The sequence below is a fragment of the Myxocyprinus asiaticus genome, chromosome 26 (genome assembly GCF_019703515.2).
Source record: "Myxocyprinus asiaticus isolate MX2 ecotype Aquarium Trade chromosome 26, UBuf_Myxa_2, whole genome shotgun sequence".
NCBI lineage: Eukaryota > Metazoa > Chordata > Actinopteri > Cypriniformes > Catostomidae > Myxocyprinus > Myxocyprinus asiaticus.
The window spans coordinates 34,809,755-34,828,808 of NC_059369.1; the positions used below are offsets into that span (position 1 = coordinate 34,809,755).

The 19,054-nt window shown below is 37.8% G+C and overlaps 1 protein-coding gene across 2 annotated transcripts in view; it reads right to left on the reverse strand.

Moving 5' to 3' along the window:
- LOC127417191 (uncharacterized protein C14orf132-like) overlaps window positions 1–19,054 on the reverse strand; it is a 90,451-nt gene that overhangs the window by 2,467 nt on the left and 68,930 nt on the right. Inside the window, exon 1 of one of the 2 annotated variants that reach the window (XM_051657026.1) lies at window positions 12,796–12,876. The exons of the other annotated variant lie outside the window; for it this stretch is intronic. Coding sequence (XP_051512986.1) covers window positions 12,796–12,822 — 27 coding nt within the window. The 5' untranslated portion in view covers window positions 12,823–12,876. Of the gene's footprint in view, window positions 1–12,795; window positions 12,877–19,054 lie in introns of those variants that run through there. 2 annotated transcript variants of the gene reach the window in all.

The window sequence follows — 19,054 nt, forward strand, 5'->3', positions numbered from 1 at the left end:
ATGTAACCAATGTGACCATGATGTTGTTTATAAAAGACCATTATAAATTATATATTTTTTATAGGAGTTGGATACTTTTGTTGCCAGTCCCTGTTTTTTTGTTTTTGTTTTGTTTTTTAGATTTTGGTGTGTGTAGAGCTATTATTGCTGCTCCCAGTTTTGAATATATTGTTTGTTTTGTTTTTCTTCCTAGCCAGCATAGAGTTTTGTAGTAGACTATTGGGTAATTGCTGGCTAGTGGTGTTTTGTTTTTCTCTCTCTTTATATACATATATTGTTAATCCTTTTTTAAATTGTGTTAAGGGCTTTTCCTGTAACCAGGGCAGTTTGGAGTGCTCACCGCGTTTAGTGACCTGAGGGGTTATTATCTGAGCTTTGGGTGTCACACAGTTGATGTGAGAGTAGTGCTTTATATTTGGCTGTGAAACCTGTGATTCATCTTTCATTCAGTGGGTGTTTAAGGGATTAATGCTTGCTGTATCCACCTATGATAATGCAGAGAATTATCACATGTATGTAGCTCAGTGGTTCTCTAGGTTGTTCATACAGGGGAAGTGGCAGTATTTTTATCCAGGTTGGCTCAAATATAAGTCAATGTTTTAAAATATATATTGTCTTTTTAAAAAAAATAAAGGTGTTAACTTTCCTATAACCCTTGTTGAATTACTAGAGCTCCCCTCATCCCTAAGGTAAAATCGAGGGGTGGCATAGTCTTAGATCACCCCATGGAGTGTTACAAACAGTTCCACTTTCGACTCATCAGTCCACAGAACATTCTCCCAAAAGGTTTGAGGATCATCAAGGTGTGTTAATGTTCTTCTGGGTTAGCAGTGGTTTTCGCCTCGTCACTCTTCCATGGATGGCATTTTCGTCCCGTGTCTTTCTGATAGTGGAGTCATGAAAAGTGACCTTTATTGATGCGAGAGAGGCCTGCAGTTCCTTGGATTCGTTGAGTCGTTGCTGTGCTCTTGGAGGAATTTTGGAAGGTTGGCCACTTCTGGGAAGGTTCACTACTTTGCCAAGTTTTCTCCATTTGGAGATAATGGCTCTCACTGTGGTTCCTTGGAGTCCCAGAGCCTTTGAAATAGCTTTGTAAGCCTTCCCAGATTTCAATCACCTTTTTTCTCATTTCTGGAATTTCTTTCGACCTTGGCATAGTGTGCTACTGGGTGAGACCTTTTAGCCCACTTCATGCTGCTGAAAAAGTTCTGTTTAGGTGTTGATTTGATTGAACAGGGCTGGCAGTAATTAGGCCTGGTGTGCCTAGTCCAGCTGAACCCCATTATGAATGCAGTTTCAGTAATTTGGGGATTTAGTAGCTAAGGGGGCAAATACTTCTTCACACATGCCTAGTTGGTATTTGATAACTTTTTAGCTTCAATAAATAACATTATCTTTTAAAAACTGTATTTTGTGTTTAATCAGATTGCCTTTGTTTCATGATAGATTTTAAGTTTTTGAAGCAATTTAGTATGAGGTATACACAAAAGCAGAAGAAATCAAATACTTTTTCACAGCACTGTAGTTGTTTTTACAGTCATTTCAGGGTTTAAGGTTTTATGGCATTACGTCGTCATGGCAACAGAGTTGTAAAATTGTCTAACTTTTAACAGAAATGGTTTCTCACACTAAAATGATGTTAACACACATATTGTTTACATCTTGTGTCTATACTTTTAAAACAATAAGTATATTAATGTATATGGATTGGCCCCATGCACTTCCATTGTAAGTGCCTCTCTGGAATCCAGATTTTTGCTTTTTTTTTTTTAAAGAAAAGGAGGGATGAGTCAAAATTAATGTTTGTGGTAATCAACATTATGCCACAAATGCTGTCGATTGAGCTTAACTTATATTGAACCCGGAATATTCCTTTAATGCATGTTCCTGGTCTTATTGTGCATGATTCATTAGTGCACATTAACCTAAGAAAAAACCTGTTAATTATGGGTTTATATTTTATTGATCAGCATTGAAAGCATAAAAAAAAAAAAAAAAAAAAAAAACATAGTATAAAACATAGATAAATTATATCTAGATAATTATATACTGTATAAATGGCAACAGATGTGGCAACACTGTTTTACTGAACCTTTTAAAACACTCCCCTCCAACCCCCTGCTCCATTCTGGAAATAGCCAGTTTTCACAGTCCAATCAATTGCAAATGGATTAAGTCCTTCTCATTTTTTTCCCGCCTCTATTGCATGTGTAACACTCCTGTTCTACCCGCTCTGTACGGGACTCGAACCGGCATCTCCGGTATGGGAGGCGGGTTCGCTAACAAGGAGGCTAAAGGCTACAGCCTCTAGCATCAGTCGCTAGTGCACCTCTTGTGGTCAGGAGAGTGAAGTTTATACACACTGCACAGCTATCTATCAGCTGGCTGCCGTTATACATGCCATATTTTAATTGCAAATGTTTCCGATTATGGAAGATGGATTGCGAACAGCATTTCACATTAACTTTAATAGTTGATAAACGTGACACGTGATAAATTTAACAAGAATCAAAGGCCTTTTTTGGGTTCAGCTTTTAAATTAATTTCTTCTACTGTCACCTTTGGGCCACTTTAAAAAGAAAATGCTGTAGAGACTTGACTTTCCCTCATCTGAGCTGTCTGTGACACATGGCTAAAAAAACTTATTTATAGCTCCTATCTATGTCTGGTGTATGATGTCACTGGTCTACAGGTCCAGGTGTGTTCTGAGTACTGGCAATCATTTGGTTCTGTTGCTTCTCGCCACCTCATTGCCCCCTGTCTCCACAACGACAAACGCCATTCATCAGATCCGGACCCCCTCATCATTCTTGTTCTGATCTAATAATAGCTTTTTAAAGGTTTGAGAACAACGGACCAATATGTCCTTCATTTATTGCCATGTGTTTTCAAGCAGTAAAATGTCCAAATAACATCCATTATTCTATTTTTTATACTACTTTGAAATGTGACTAAAGGCCCGTGCATATTCCTATGAAATTGAAGAACGAACGGATGTTATGTAATTTAGAACAACATTTGGCCAAAAAGGTGTTCTGAGTTCGTTTCAGTGGTTCGTTACAGCTCGCCAGGACAAACTTTCATAGGAAAACTTCTTACTAGCTGCAAAACAACTTCTTACTGCCATTGATCCACGTCAAAGGTAGGTGTGACCTGGAGCTCCACCTACTTTGAGGCCGACAGCTAATTCATGTTAAGATCAGTCAACATGAACACACCAGCTTGCAGTTATTAACGAGCTGGTACAAATTTTTGTACGATTGTTCGCGTAGAGATATTTTCCAAGAACATGTCATGCGATTTGATTTGTTTAATTAGTCTACAAAAGGAATCAAATCTACAGAAATACTCAAGTGCCCATTCACTCTTTTGTTTTATATGCTGCTTCACACATGTACCTTCTGCAGCAAAAGCCATACACACATCTGCCCAAAGTAAGGTATGCCTATCATAATTATTTTGTCTATTCTACCCATTAACACTCTTTTATACATTCATTTTTGCAGTAGTATGTTTCATCATAAAATACAATAAAAGAGGGTGACCTGCGCATATTATGGCCATATATAGCATGCTATAGCTCCCATTTGCACATCATCTGCTGCATATATATTTAACACTGAGTAGTTAAAACAGCTTCTTTTACTGATTTTGTGTGAATTTGATGCATAGAATGAGGCATGAAGTACTTGAAAGCTCATTTTAATGTCACATTAGTTGGTTTTGCATGTAGTCTTGAGTGCCCTCGAATTTAAATGTACCTCTAGACATCTCCCACAGCGGTGATGCATCTGAATGTTTGCAAACAGTATAACGTTGCTCAGCTGTTTTGAAATTCATTTTACCGCTGAACAAAGAAGAACTTCTAAGTAAGTGTACTGGGGCCTTAACCCTTATGCTGTGTTGAAATTCTTTACCTAATTTGATGTTCCTGGTCAAAAATGACTGGCCTTAAAAAATTGCCTATAAATCTCTCATTATGCTATATTATCACCAAATAGTGGATTATATCTTTTTGACAACTTGTTTTCTTTCAATTAGCACAGGTTTTGTATTTCTTTTTGGGACTTATTGATCGTAGGCCTCATTGACCTGAGCGAATGCATCTCCATTTTTGAGAGAAAAAAAGCATTATTTGTGGATCATTTTGGCAATATAAAATAAGAAAACATTCTGTACTATTTATCACACTAGTGTGCTTTAATGTTTAACCAGGAAGTTTGTTTTGAAATGCTTTTATTTTGTATAAAATGGCTCAAAGTCACACTTGTGGTGTTCCTGGTCAAAAATGACCGGCCATTGGAAATGAATGGGGGAGATCAAAAATAAGAGAAAAATTGAGTGTTCAGGAGCATGTCCATCATGTTCATGTTCACATACAAGCACATGTGTGCTTTCAAACATAAAGGCCTAGGACCTGTGCATGTGCACATATACACACATGCGCACACGCACAAACTCATTAGTATAACATGCTTTCTTTTTCACAGAGATGAACTTTATCCTACCCTGAACTGCATCTAACATCCATCCATCCATCCATTCATCCACCCAACATTACCACACACATGCACACCAGAACTGTCTTTGCCCCACAGTGACCCCTCTCCAATAGAATCTTTCTTTTGATCTTTCTTTCATCAAGCATTGTGTTTCAAATGCAGAGCACAAATTTGCAAGGCTCATGCAAAAAACTATTGTCATTCATGTGCATGAGGACACAAAACCACCAGGTGTTTGTTGATTTGGTTTGTTGTTGATTAGAAAATATAACAGAAATATACCGTGTTGGTATTTTTGGTCCATGAAATGTTCTTTATATGAAAGTGTAAATAGGCTTTGGTCAGCTTTCTTTGTCACAATGGATAGATTTGACAGGGAACACCACAAGTGTTACAAGGGGCAGTGATGGCTCAGCAGTTAAAGCTCTGGGTTACTGATCAGAAGGTCAGGGGTTCAAGCCCCAGCACCACCAGATGCCACTGTTGGGCCCTTGAGCAAGGCCCTTGACTATCTGCTCCAGGGGCGCTGTATCATGACTGACCCTGCACACTGACCCCAGCTTAGCTGGGATATGTGAAAAAAAAAAAAAAAAGAATTTCACTGTATATGTGCAAATGTGTGATAAATAAAAAAAAAGTTGTGCCCCTTTTCAGAAAATAAAACCATTTAAAAATAAAAGTCCTGTTTTTTGTGATCTTCCCCATTCGTTTTCAATGGCCGGTCATCTTTGGCCAGGAACACCACAATTCTATTGATTCTATTGGAGAGGGGTCACTGTGGGGCAAAGACAGAGTGTGTGTGTGTGTGTGGTAATGTTGGATGGATGAATGGATGTTGGATGCAGTTCAGGGTAGGATAAAGTTAATCTCTGTGAAAAAGAAAGCATGTAATCCTCAAACAAGTTTGTGTGTGCATGTGACTGTGTGTTCATGTGTGCACGCATGTGTGTGCGTGTATGTGTGCGTGCACAGATCCGAGGCCTTTATGTTTGCAAGCACACATGCACATACAGTGCATCCGGAAAGTATTCACAGCGCTTCACTTTTTCCACATTTTGTTATGTTACAGCCTTATTCCAAAATGGATTAAATTAATTCTACAAACAATACCCCATAATGACAACGTGAAAGAAGTTTGTTTAAAATCTTTGCAAATTTATTAAAAATAAAAACCGAAAAAAATCACATGTACATAAGTGTTCACAGCCTTTGCCATGACACTCAAAATTGAGCTCAGGTGCATCCTGTTTCCACTGATCATCCTTGAGATGTTTCTACAACTTGATTGGAGTCCACCTGTGGTAAATTAAGTTGATTGGACATGATTTGGAAGGCACACACCTGTCTATATAAGGTCCCACAGTTAACAGTGCATGTCAGAGCACAAAGGAATTGTCTGTAGACCTCCGAGACAGGATTGTATCAAGGCACAGATCTGGGGAAGGGTACAGAAAAATTTCTGCAGCATTGAAGGTCCCAATGAGCACAGTGGCCTCCATCATCCGTAAATGGAAGAAGTTTGGAACCACCAGGACTCTTCCTAGAGCTGGCCGCCTGGCCAAACTGAGCGATCGGGGGAGAAGGGCCTTAGTCAGGGAGGTGACCAAGAACCCGATGGTCACTCTGACAGAGCTCCAGCATTTCTCTGTGGAGAGAGGAGAACCTTCCAGAAGAACAACCATCTCTGCAGCACTCCACCAATCAGGCCTGTATGGTGGAGTGGCCAGACATGACAGCCCACCTGGAGTTTGCCAAAAGGCACCTTAAGGACTCTCAGACCATGAGAAACAAAGATTGAATGCTTTGACCTGAATAGCAAGTGTCATGTGTGGGGATGTTTTTCAGCAGCAGGAACTGGGAGACTAGTCAGGATCGAGGGAAAGATGAATGCAGCAATGTACAGAGACATCCTTGATGAAAACCTGCTCCAGAGCACTCTGGACCTCAGACTGGGGTGAAGGTTTATCTTCCAACAGGACAACGACCCTAAGCACACAGCCAAGAAAACAAAGGAGTGGCTCCGGGACAACTGTGAATGTCCTTGAGTGGCCCAGCCAGAGCCCAGACTTGAACCTGATTGAACATCTCTGGAGAGATCTGAAAATGGCTGTGCACCGACGCTCCCCATCCAACCTAATGGAGCTTGAGAGGTCCTGCAAAGAAGAATGGGAGAAACTGCCCAAAAATAGGTGTGCCAAGCTTATAGCATCATACTGAAAAAGACTTGAGGCTGTAATTGGTGCCAAAGGTGCTTCAACAAAGTATTGAGCAAAGGCTGTGAATACTTATGTACATGTGTGGGGTTTTTTTTTTTTTTTTTTTAATAAATTTGCAAAGATTTCAAACAAACTTCTTTCACGTTGTCATTATGGGGTATTGTTTGTAGAATTTAGGAAAATAATGAATTTAATCCATTTTGGAATAAGGCTGTAACATAACAAAATGTGGAAAAAGTGAAGCGCTGTGAATACTTTCCAGATGCACTGTATGTGAACACCAACATGTAAGAAAGCATGTAATACTCGAAAGAGTATGTGCGTGAACATGAGCATGTGTGTGTTTGTGTGTGTGCGTGCACTGAGCAAAGTCAGTACGTTTTAGCCCAATAGGATAACATTAACTAGCATTTCAGGCAAAAGAAAATCCTCTTTGGGTCAAAATGACCAGAACACGACATGAGGGTTAATAGGATTAATTCTCCCCAAAAAGGAAATTCTGTCATTTACTCTCATGAATCTTTCTTACTTCCATGGAACACGAGACAAATTTTGAAGAATGTCATCTTTTCCATACAATGAAAGTGAATGGGGACTGTCTAACATCTTCTATGTTCCACTGAAGAAGAAAAAAATCATAAGGGATTGGAACCATGTGAGGGTGAATAAATGAAGACTAGTTTTGTGTGAACTATCCCTTTAAATAAAAAAGGAATTGAACTCAAATATATGTTCCATGTGGAGAAAAACAGGCACAATCTCTCAATCTTTTTTCAATTTAATGATGTGTCATTTTGAACCTAATTTCAATTGATGTGTAGTTTTCTCTCATTATCTTTAAGATTACAGAATATGGCTCATTAACTCCATACTGCAACATAATATTCAAAGATATAGGTACTAATTTTATTAAATTAAGAACATGAAACGAAATAAATATGGAAAGTATATCAAAGTTAAAATCAGGTAAACAGATTTTGGAATCAAACTACAAAGTTCTTGACTGAAGGGCAGCAACAAATACTCCTTAAAAATCAGTTAAGAAACCACAAGAGGGTGAGCGTGACTCATTTTTCCAAGGTGCGCACACACACACAAAGTACATTTGCCAACTGGGAGACAGTGACTTGTGCTGCTCGTCACAACTAAAAGCTGTTAGTGGTAAGTGGTAATGCTCTCTAATGAGGCATCATCATCTCTCTGTAAACATGCATTTGTTCACCAGATAGTGTAGCTGACAGATTTCTAAATGCTCTTTTAGAAATTTAGAACAGCCATGCATGAGCCCCTGTCATCCAAACTCGAATCCTCACATGCCTCAGAAATATATCTGCTGACCTCACAGTTAACCAGAGGGAATATACATGTCATTACCCTACAGGTCTTCACAGTACTGCCATAAAGAAAATATCAGTTTTTAACCAAATAGTCATGTTATCCTTGTGGTGCTTGGGTTTACAGTGGCAGGCAGCTGTAGTCTTAAAGATAACTCCCAATCCACTGCAACTACATCAAGTTCAGAGATTAAAAATGATAGAAAGGAAACCTCTTCTATACATTAAATGGTCAGACATAAAAATAAAATAAAAATGAAATCTTCTATTATCCTTTAAAGCACAAATGATCTATTCACCTAATACTGTCCCTTTCTTTTAAAGCATTATTTTGCTGTCAACAGTATTTTAAACACAGCACCCAGCTTTGTATTCACTTTCACTCAAATCATGACTTTAATGGCTGATTATGACTTGATAAATACTTATTTTCCTTTCTGTTACTCAGACCCTGCTATTTTATATCGGCACACTTTTACTATAACACATCTTTTGAAAAACAATACATTTTAATGCTTGTATTACAGACCCACCTATATATATATATATATATATATATATATATATATATATATATATATATATATATATATATATATATATATATATACTTATTGTAATTATGATTAGTTTGTGGGGTAGCTCACCGGATAGGACGTTGCACTTGAGTCGGATGACCACGGTTGAAGTCAAGCCATGAACTCAAGCTAAAATGTGACATTACAGAGTCATAAAAGCAGCACAAAATGATGTGGTTGGTTCAACAAATGTGATTTTTTCATTTCGCTTCTGCATTTTAAAACACTAATGGTTAGGTTTAGGTGTTGATTTGGTAAGGATGTCTTTTTAAATGTCTCATATTTTAAAACACTATTGGTTAGGTTCAGGCAAAAGTTTTACGTTAGGGAGTTATGTTTTAAAATCATCCCTATAAAATTCACCTTAAAACCTTGTCTGAATACGACACCATTTTACTTGCTTTTGGCACCCCAGCTGGACATTTCACTGGAAACCTGTAGTCAAATGTGTTATATAGCATGTACATTTTGAAATGCAAAATTGCTTTCATGTTCATGTAAATTTCTGTCTTTATTTGGCATGCACCCCATATAACATTTCCTTGTTTTATTCATTTATTTATTCAAAAATAAAACTTTTTGATTATTCCCAGGTAAATCCCAGATTTTGTATTTGGTCTCAGACATTTCAACCCCACATTCTCACAGTTACAGAACTGCAAACAACTAGTGGAAGCTGCTTTTGTTCTTTTTTTCAGCCAACAGTTTAGAGTACAGAATGTAACTGATAAGAATAGTATATGATTTAGCACAGTATGCTTAAGAATAATCATGAACCTCATAACATACATATTTCATTGGCAAACTGAGGCATTATGAATGGCAGGTTTCCAGTGAAATAGTGCTTCAGTACATCCAACATGTTGCAAACCAAATCGAAAGTACACAAAGCAAAACATATCAAGTAAAATAGCCAACATTTGAGTATAGCATTATGTAAATACAATGTGGTGAAATCACTGTAAACATTTTGCACCTGAAGTCATGTGCATAATCAGGCATCCCGCTGCCACGTGTCATCGTATTGGAAGAAAAACCCATATGCAATAACTAATTTTAACTAATGCATGCTGTCATGTTGAGCAATGCTGACTGCATTTACAAGTGTTTTTTTTAAGGCGATGTGTTATAATAAATACTTGATCTTGTATTTAACAATATGTTATAATAAAACTGAAATAAATTATTATAAATAAAGGTGGTTTCATACTTTAAAGGAGAGTATCCTTATCTCCTTTAGAGTTTCAGAAGAGATCTCAACAATGTCTCAGATTTGCCAATATACCAAAGTCTGCAATCATTTTAACATGATCTCAAATATTGCTCATCAAATTTTTCAAAGTCCAACTCTTATAGGCTCTGCAATCCTATTTATAGCTCTATTTTCTTACTGTATGATAACAATGGTCTCAATGAGAAACATCTGGAAACAAAGTTTATACTTCAATAGATATAATCGAGAACTCTATCTCCTGGGCTATGACAGAAAGAGCAACCTCTGAGCAATAAAAAGCAGCTGTAGAAACTCAGTTCAAACTTGAATTGATGTTGAATTTATCCAGAGCATCTAAAATAAACATAATTTACAGTGATAATTATAATTTGACCATAATATCACACTTAAAGTTATTTATTGGATAAAATGCTGATAGGTCATAGTGTCTGTAGGTTGTATGGGGTATGAATATGCAAATATTAATATTTAGCAAAAACCCACAGAAATACAGAAATCATAGCAAGTTTAGGCAGCATGCTATGGAGGTTTGTTTCAGAGTGAACAATGAACAACAGGTAAGAAAGACAAAGAGACAGGAGAGACATCAGTGCTGTTAAGAGATGTTGAAGGGGAAGTGGGGCAGAAAGGAGAGAGAAAGAAACAGAGAAAGTTAAAGGAGTACCTCTAGTCAGTTTCAGCTCCAGAGTTGACTGAAGGGTAGAGTGTCTATTTTATTAACGTCACGTCACTCATACACTATACTGATTGTACCAGGAGAGAGTAATCTGGCTGCAGGGGGATTGCTCCAAACAGATTAGAGTCTCAGCTGATCTGCTGGCTTTTACTATCTCACAGCAAATCAGGCAAATCCTACATTATTCAGCTACTGGCAATCTTATTAGAAACAGCCAATACAAATTTATGTCTGTCCAGTCCAGACCGACCTGGTTACTCATGTGGCAAGTCAACATGATCTGTTTTAATATGAATATTAGTTTCAAATTGTTTTCCACTCAAGTTCAGACCAAATGGGGGTGATTGGATGAAGAGGTTGTGAATGCTTTGCGGTCCCCGTTTTTAGTGATCACGTTCTGGGGTACCCCACAATCGCGAATACCTTGCTTTGGAGTCCCCCTCGGTAGCAATCGCCGGGGGGTGGTGGAAGTGCCCTAAGCATGGCCCTGGTGCCAGTGTGTTCTTGTGTTTGTGATTGCTACTTTATGCACGTTTGTTATAATCTATATTAAGCTTTTGAGACAATTTACAGGATTGGCTCATTCCAGCATGCAAACTCTTCTCTTTGTTTTCAGATAGAGATGGAAGAAGTCTAATCCATGAGGATCATGGATAATACAGTCAGCAATTACCTCCCTTATCCTGTCTAGCAACAGCTTTACATCAAAGCTGACAGCTTCAGCCTCGATACAATTTTTTTCTGTGGCATTTGTGTCACCAAATGAAATTGCAAAAATAATTATGTTTGCAAACAAGTTTTCCAAATACTCTCCCACCTGCCAGTGGTTGGACAATGAGATAGCCAATGTTGCTATGTTGGGTTTCTACCTATTTTTTACATCAGTTATGTACTCTGGGGTGTTCTGTGTTATATTTGATGTAGTTTAATTAATGTTTATTGCATAATTTTAATTTCACATGTGTTACCCTGACACTGAGCACTGTCTGTGCATGTTTATTGGTCATTGCTCCTGTAAGGACCACTATTGATGAACTTCATGTCATCATGTGCCCTTCTGTAATTACTACAGTGATTAACATTTAAATATAGTACAGTACATTATAGTATAGTACATTGTAAAGTGAAAAGCAGATTTTTACAGTTTCAGTTTAATATATTAAGTTTATCATTTGATAATATAAACGACGGTACTGCACCGTAAAATGTACCATAAAAACAACAGTTTTAAACTGTAAAATGTACAGGTTCTGTAAAGTTGTTTACATTTTTACTGTATTTTTTACATAACTATTTTGGCAACCACAGCTGCCATGTTTTTTATTTATTTTTTATTTTTTTACAGTGCAGTGGATTTATTGAGGTGTTATTGAGAAAATCAAACAAACAAAAAAAAAAACATACCAGTTACATACTGTACATAGAACAGGCATGGGTAAAAATGTGAGTAAAGTGAAAAGGCTTTTAACTTTCACTTTCTAAGAATATGGAATATTACAAATAAGCTACTCAGACAATGCAGTATAGCTTCCAAAAGTTGTTCGTTGAATTGAAAAACACACATATATAATTACACCAACCAAACATGAATCCTTTATTTACCTAGATTTTTGCACCACATGTCTGCCGCTCTTGCTTTTCAAAAGCTATTTCACCATGCATGCATGTACATAAAAATTGTATAAACTTCTGCAGAACTATGTTTCAGTAGGCACCCTGGCACGAATAAGCATCTGGCTTATCTATTTTCATAACTGTCTTTTGGTAAAAGAAACATATGTACCAATAATAATAGTGTCATTAAAATAATAATAGGGGCTTAATCATAATATTTAATTTGATACAAGAAGTCAGAGTAATACAGTCACCCAGTTATGGAAATGGGTATAGGCAAAATAACTTTTGACAACAGTCAACAGAAGAAAAATTACTGGTTATCCAATGGCCTACCTAATTTGTTTAGTCAACATTAGTCAATTATTAGTTCATTGTAATTTTTTCTTACAAAGTGACATGATTGGAGGAGGTCTTTGCTTTTCAGACAGAGAGAGTGAACATTACTATGCATATGCTGAGTTAGTGTCATCATCACTCTAGCTTGTTTGTTATTGACGAAATTTAGGGATTAACAACTGCCCCTCTACCCCTTTGTCACTGTCGCTACTCAGTTTACTAAGTACTCATTAAATAGCCAGCTCAAGTAGCTCATTTATGGCAAATAATAATAATAATAATAATGGTGGTGGAAGTCATACCTGCACTCCCATGAGTGATAACTCCATCCTTCTCTTCTCCTGTGTGTGCGGAATGTGTTGAGAAACTCTCTTCTGAGCGCGTGGCTGTATATCAGCACAGCACGAGAGGTTCTGTTGATTATGTGCGTGGCTGCCTGCTTGGCGCGCGCTTGTAGTGCCAGATTCAGCTGCAGGCATGTACATGCACGCCATACTTGCAGAATTATTTATGCAACTTTTTTTGACAGTCAACTCCTTTGACAGTTGTGCTGCCAACAACCTCTGCCCCATCCAAAACTATTGGGCTATGAACAATATTCATTTTATCTTCTGCACTGACAAATTATTGTTTTAGTTTCATTAACATGCCAGCAATAGCCTATGAGTTGCTTAAACATGTGTGGCTCCAATATATGAATTATTATTATGCGACATTGTAAGTATTATGTGCAGCAGTGCTTTTATTTTATGAACTAAAGAGGGAATTAATAGTCTTTCAGGCCAATCTGTCATTCACAGACTGTAAAATATTATTATTAACCTTCTGGCTAAAGCTATTTTTAAACATTTGCTTTATTAAGTGATAACAAAAGATGAGGAGCTGCTTCAGGCTAATGGAAGCAGATGCCTCATTCGGGCTACATACTGCACCACAAGGGCGTAGCAGCCGCCCTCTTTAAAAAGGTGATTTTTGTTCCAAGCTAAACCCATACCAATCCACCAAATGGTGGATTTGTATGACGTATTCTTTGCTTTTTGTTACTTTGGACTGATTGAGCGACCATCCAGCCAATCACAGGTGAGTTTCATGTGCCGAAACAACCCTTACGTAATAGGCCGTCAGTCAGACAGTCTAATCAATGCTGCTCCGTTCATTTCTACATTAAGTTGCTTTCAACAATGCTCATTTATCCATGTTTTTTATCGGTACTGATGTTGATTTAAATGAATGATCTAAAGATAAGGAATACACAAATTAGAGATATTTATTTGCATTTCGTTCTTGATTGGCAGCATTATGTGAAATGCACTCTAGAAAAAAAAACAAAGGACAATCCTTCTTTTAAGCACACATTGTAAGTGGAGTTAGATCAGCGTATGAGTCTTTAAGTTATGCTTTTTACATTATGTTTGTGAGGTAATAGTTTGATCGGTTATTTTTGCCAATTTAAGCAGATTACTAGATCTGTGTTAAATATGTAATACTATTTTTAATATCAGCTCCTGTTTTTTACCTCTATGTTGGTGTCCTGTCGATAAACTGTAGGAAAAAATATGATCGGCTGTGTTCTTAGAACACTTTTTTTTTTTTTAGAGCATTTTACTGAAGTGAATATATGTAGACAAGCTTTTTTATACATGAAAACGTATGGACGTTATTGAAACCCATAATTATTCTAAGACTATTGTTGTTGTCTTTTGGTAAAAGTCATGCTCAGCAGCCAGAGGCGCCTTAACACTCGGGCTTATATGGGCTGAAGCCCAGGTGCCTACAACTCCCACGGGGCCCAGGTTGCGGCCATGGGGCCCATTTTCCCCTATCCATGTTCACGGGATGAGCGCGTTTAAACGCTTTCAGCGGGAGATGCGGTTGTTGACATGGTGACAATGCCCAACCATTAAAGGCGTCTGTGTAGTACTTGTTCAATGCACAGCAGTTCCACCCAATTCACTCAACAAATGAAAGGGGCCCTCTGCGGACCAGCGAGCCCATGGGCCCAGAGGTACCTTAAAGCACCCCTTTCAGCAGTTTACAAACTGTAGGGAAATGCTAGATTTGCTTTGTTCTTATAACGCTTAAAACCTATACTATCTTTGTAGGACTGTAGATCAAATCAAATCACTTTTATTGTCACACAACCATATACACAAGTGCAATAGTGTGTGAAATTCTTGGGTGCAGTTCCGAGCAACATGGCAGTCATGAGATATACACATTTAATCTTTTAAAATGTGGGATTAAAGGATCCTCCTTTAAAGGATTAAACTCATTTCACACAAGACAATCATTTGTCACCAACTTCTGGCATTACCAGAAATGGTCACTGAATCATTAAATGGATCTGAACAAATTTTAGTGAACATAGTCAAAACACTCGAGCCACTTGGATGCATTTAAGTCAAGTCAAGTCAAGTCATTTTTAATTGTAAAGTGCTTTTCACAACACACATCGTTTCAAAGCAGCTTTACAGGAAATCATGCATTAAAAAAAAAATTCAACGGTAATATCTATAAAGTCTTAGTGATCATAGTAGTTTGATTAAATATGATTGTAAATTGTGTATAAAAATTAATTAATTAAATAATAATTGTTGAAGGCGACTGTGGCAAGGAATACAAAACTCCATAAGATATTGGTTAATGGAGAAAAATAACCTTGGGAGAAACCAGGCTCACTGTGGGGGCCAGTTCCCATCTGGAACAGTGTTAGGGAGATTATTCCATAGTTTAGGAGCCAAATATGAAAAGGATCTACCTTCTTTTGTGGATTTTGATATTCTTGGAATTATTAACAAGCCAGAAGTAAAATATAAAATAGAAGTAAAATATAAAATTGTCCACATGCACAATTGTCATTATTTATGTAATTTGTAAACTTTTAAACAGAAAGATATACAAATAGTATTTTTTGAAAAATGTTTACTGTAAATGTACTGAATTTTAATCCTGGGAGCAATTGTGCAGGCTAGGCTTTTTATTATGTTTCATTATTGGCAGAATGTCTAGATTAAGGCAAAAACAATTGTTTTCTCTATTTTAATAAATTTTTCTGTTTGTCAGTCATGCTGCCAGCTTCATTCAGAGCTCTCCTTGTACTGAGCTTCACTTTAGTGTTGTTTTTTTCTTCTTCTTCTTTCTTTTTTTCTTTCCTTTTGTATGTGTAAGCATACTTGACAATAAAGCTAATTCTGATTCTGAAATGGGGGAGGAGAGAAAGCCTGAAAATTAATGGTCTGTGAGCGAAATGACATAGAAATAATCTTGGGCAAATAGCCCTAATGAGGTTTTAACACAACCCTTGAACACCTTGACGCAAAATTCATACTCAAGGGATTGATCGACAGGGCATGCAAATCACAGACTCAATTAAACGATGCCAATGCCACTAGCAGGGCTGTTTTGAGAGCAAAAAATGTACCAATAACTGTTGTCAAGGGCTTGAACGGGACACCTGAGAATAAACACAACACAACAGATAAATCCCATAAAGGGACGCAGACGGGACAAAATGGTCTAAGCCTGCGTAACCCGCACATAAAATTAGAGAATGTCTACCAACAGATAAACTCCACTGATAAGTGCACGTTCAGCCACCATAGCAGAAACATAGATTTTAAGCGTTGCCGGGGTAACCCCAGCCCCTGCAAAATATTTCAGCATTGTACCGACAGGGCAGTGAACTGGATTTTCACTTTGCACTGTATACCATGAAGCGAAAATACACCACTTAAATGTATATATCCTCCTTGTTGATGGAGCTCTAGCATTTAGAATGGTATCAACCACAGCGGGATAAACCATCATTCAAAAGAGTGCCCCGTTGAGAGGAAATACTCATAACTTCCATAAATGCACATCGATGCCCAGCAGTGCCAAGGGCTAGAGAGAAAACCAGAGGGGACAGTGCAACAGGTCGAAGTGAACAGGTCCACTTCTGTGCTGCCGAACTTCCTCCAGATTTGTTCCACAGGGAGTCACATGACGCTAAGTGAGGGTTGGTCGCTTAAAAACATGCTCTGTTTAAACTTTGCTACAATTATCCTTTTAAGCAATTTAAACTTGTGAGAACTGTAAAACTTTTGTTTGTTAAAATGTGCTGGGAGGGCAGGATGTAGATAAATTCGAAATCTACGGCCAGTTGGGACATTAAAAAGCACTACACTCTCACGCATCGGATGCCTCGCAGAATCAAGATGGCAGAGGTACAGTCGATAGTGACAGCAGCGAGCTTTGTGACGTAGGTTGGGATATCTCGAACATTTATGCAGTGCTGACAAAAAACTCAACCGACATGGAGGGCATCGCAGAAATATTTTGTGCGATCACATCCATGGAGGCAAATCTTTCCACCATGATCACAAGTGAGGTGTGATGTTGAAAAATGGGTCGAGTTTCTGGAGTTGGCCGAAAGAGAGCCTGCTTCCTTCCAAACCTGCCTGCTTCCAAGGCTGATTTTGAATGGGTGTAGGAAAAAGCAGAGGATATGGAAAATCAGAGCAGATGTAATAATGTTCGTTTCACTGAAATCCCAGAGGGAAAGGAAGGTCAGGATATGATGAAGTTTTTGGATGGGATTATTCTGAATTTGATCGACATAGCGGGCCGCCGGCTCGCGCACTGAGCTCTCAGTTAGCTTCCTGCGACAGGTGACAGACACTGATCTATCCTGGCAAGATTCTTGCAGTCAGCTGACAGAGGCATGTTCTACGAGTGCCGAGGAATAAAGGCAAGTTGTGCTGGGAGGACCACAACATCATGGTTTTTCAGGACTTTGCTAGATCGACTCAAGCGAAGCAGGATGGATTCAAAGAGTGTAAAAAATGCTGCACCAACAGAAGGTAAGCTTCACACTTCTCTTTCCAGGTAAGTTGAGAATTGACGGCAAGGATGGGTGCAAGACTTTTACATGCCCACGACATGTTATGGCCTTCATTAAATCACTGGAGTGAGTGGATAACTTTGACTGCACTCGATCAACAATACAGAATACACATCGTGCATTTTGCTGATGCAGCCTGAGAGGATTTGTTGTCTGCCAACTGGCTCCGCCTAACATTCCCCCCCCCCCCCCTTTTGTTAACTTGCTGTAGTGGGTTCTATGTTGTTGTTTACTGGGGCCTATTTTATTTTTTTATATTTCATTTTATTGAACATATTTATGTACAATTTAATGGCACAGTTTATGTTAAAAAAGGGGGAAAAACAACAAAACAAAACAAACTAACTAAAAATTATATATACGTATATATGTTAAAATCACTGGACTTGAGCAATCTGGTAGCAATAGTGTTGCAGAAAGTCTCATGAGGGTGCATGCACAGTCTGATTTCTGAGCGATGGACACCAGTTGGGATTGTTGAAGCACATCTTTTTTCTGTTCTGTGGGTTTGTAAGGATGTTATGGTTACATCAATGTAGGATAGTGGTCTATATAATTTAGCATTGGGTACAAAATGTATCTTTACATGTCAATATGTCACACTTTAATATAGGTAAAATGTTTCTTTCCACGTGGAATGTTAATGGGCTGGGGCACCCTATAAAAAGAAGGAAGGTTGTATCTTTTCTTAAGCGTACATTTTTTTATATAGTGTTCCTTCAAGAAATGCACCTTTCTTCACAGGAAACTGAAAAACTTGGCAGGGCATGGGGTGGGCATGTGTTTTGTAGTGCTAGTTTGAGTAATAGCAGGGGAGTCATCACACTGATAAGCAAGCATTAACAATTTAAATGGCTCAAACTGATTAAACATAATTTAGGAAGAATCATTATTGTTTTGGCTGAAATACAGGGGTAAAATCTGATTTTGGATAATATTTATGCACCCAACTTTTTATATATCTTGAGGGTAAGCTACAAGCTGTTGGGATCCTTCATGATATGATTTTGGGTGGAGATTTCAATCTTTTAATGGATCCAGTCCTTGATCATAGTGATGCAAAGGTGTGTAGACCCTTTAGAGCAACATTGACACTACAGAGGATGTGTAAAAATCTTGGTCTTACAGACATTTGGAGATTTCTGAACCCATCTGGGAGGGACTACACCTTTTTTCATCAGTTCATAAGATTTACTCTAGAATAGATTTTTTATATTATATATATATATCTAAGTCACTTATTCCATCTGCCACTGACTGCTCAATTGGGAACATTATAGTTTCAGATGCTTTGGTGTATTTAGAGATGTTGCCACATATAGAGAAAAGGAAATCATATAGATGGCGCTTTAATACATCCCTCCTACAGGACCCGACACTTCAACAAATGTTAAAGATAGAAGTTAATGTTTATGTAGAAAACCAGTTGGTCCTCCGTGTCCTCTATAGGTGTGGCATAGGAGGCGCTTAAGCAGGTCTCCAGACTGCGACTAAAATGGTCGCAAATGTGACCAAAAATAAATTATTGTGACAATAATTTTAAATCTAGTCACCATTGGCGACAGTCAAGATATATGCTTTCATATGCCGTTTCATCAGATATCATCTTGTAAGTTATTGAATACATATTTAGAGCGCTAGTGTTTCATGTGCCACTTTTGACCCTTTCTGTTGATGAT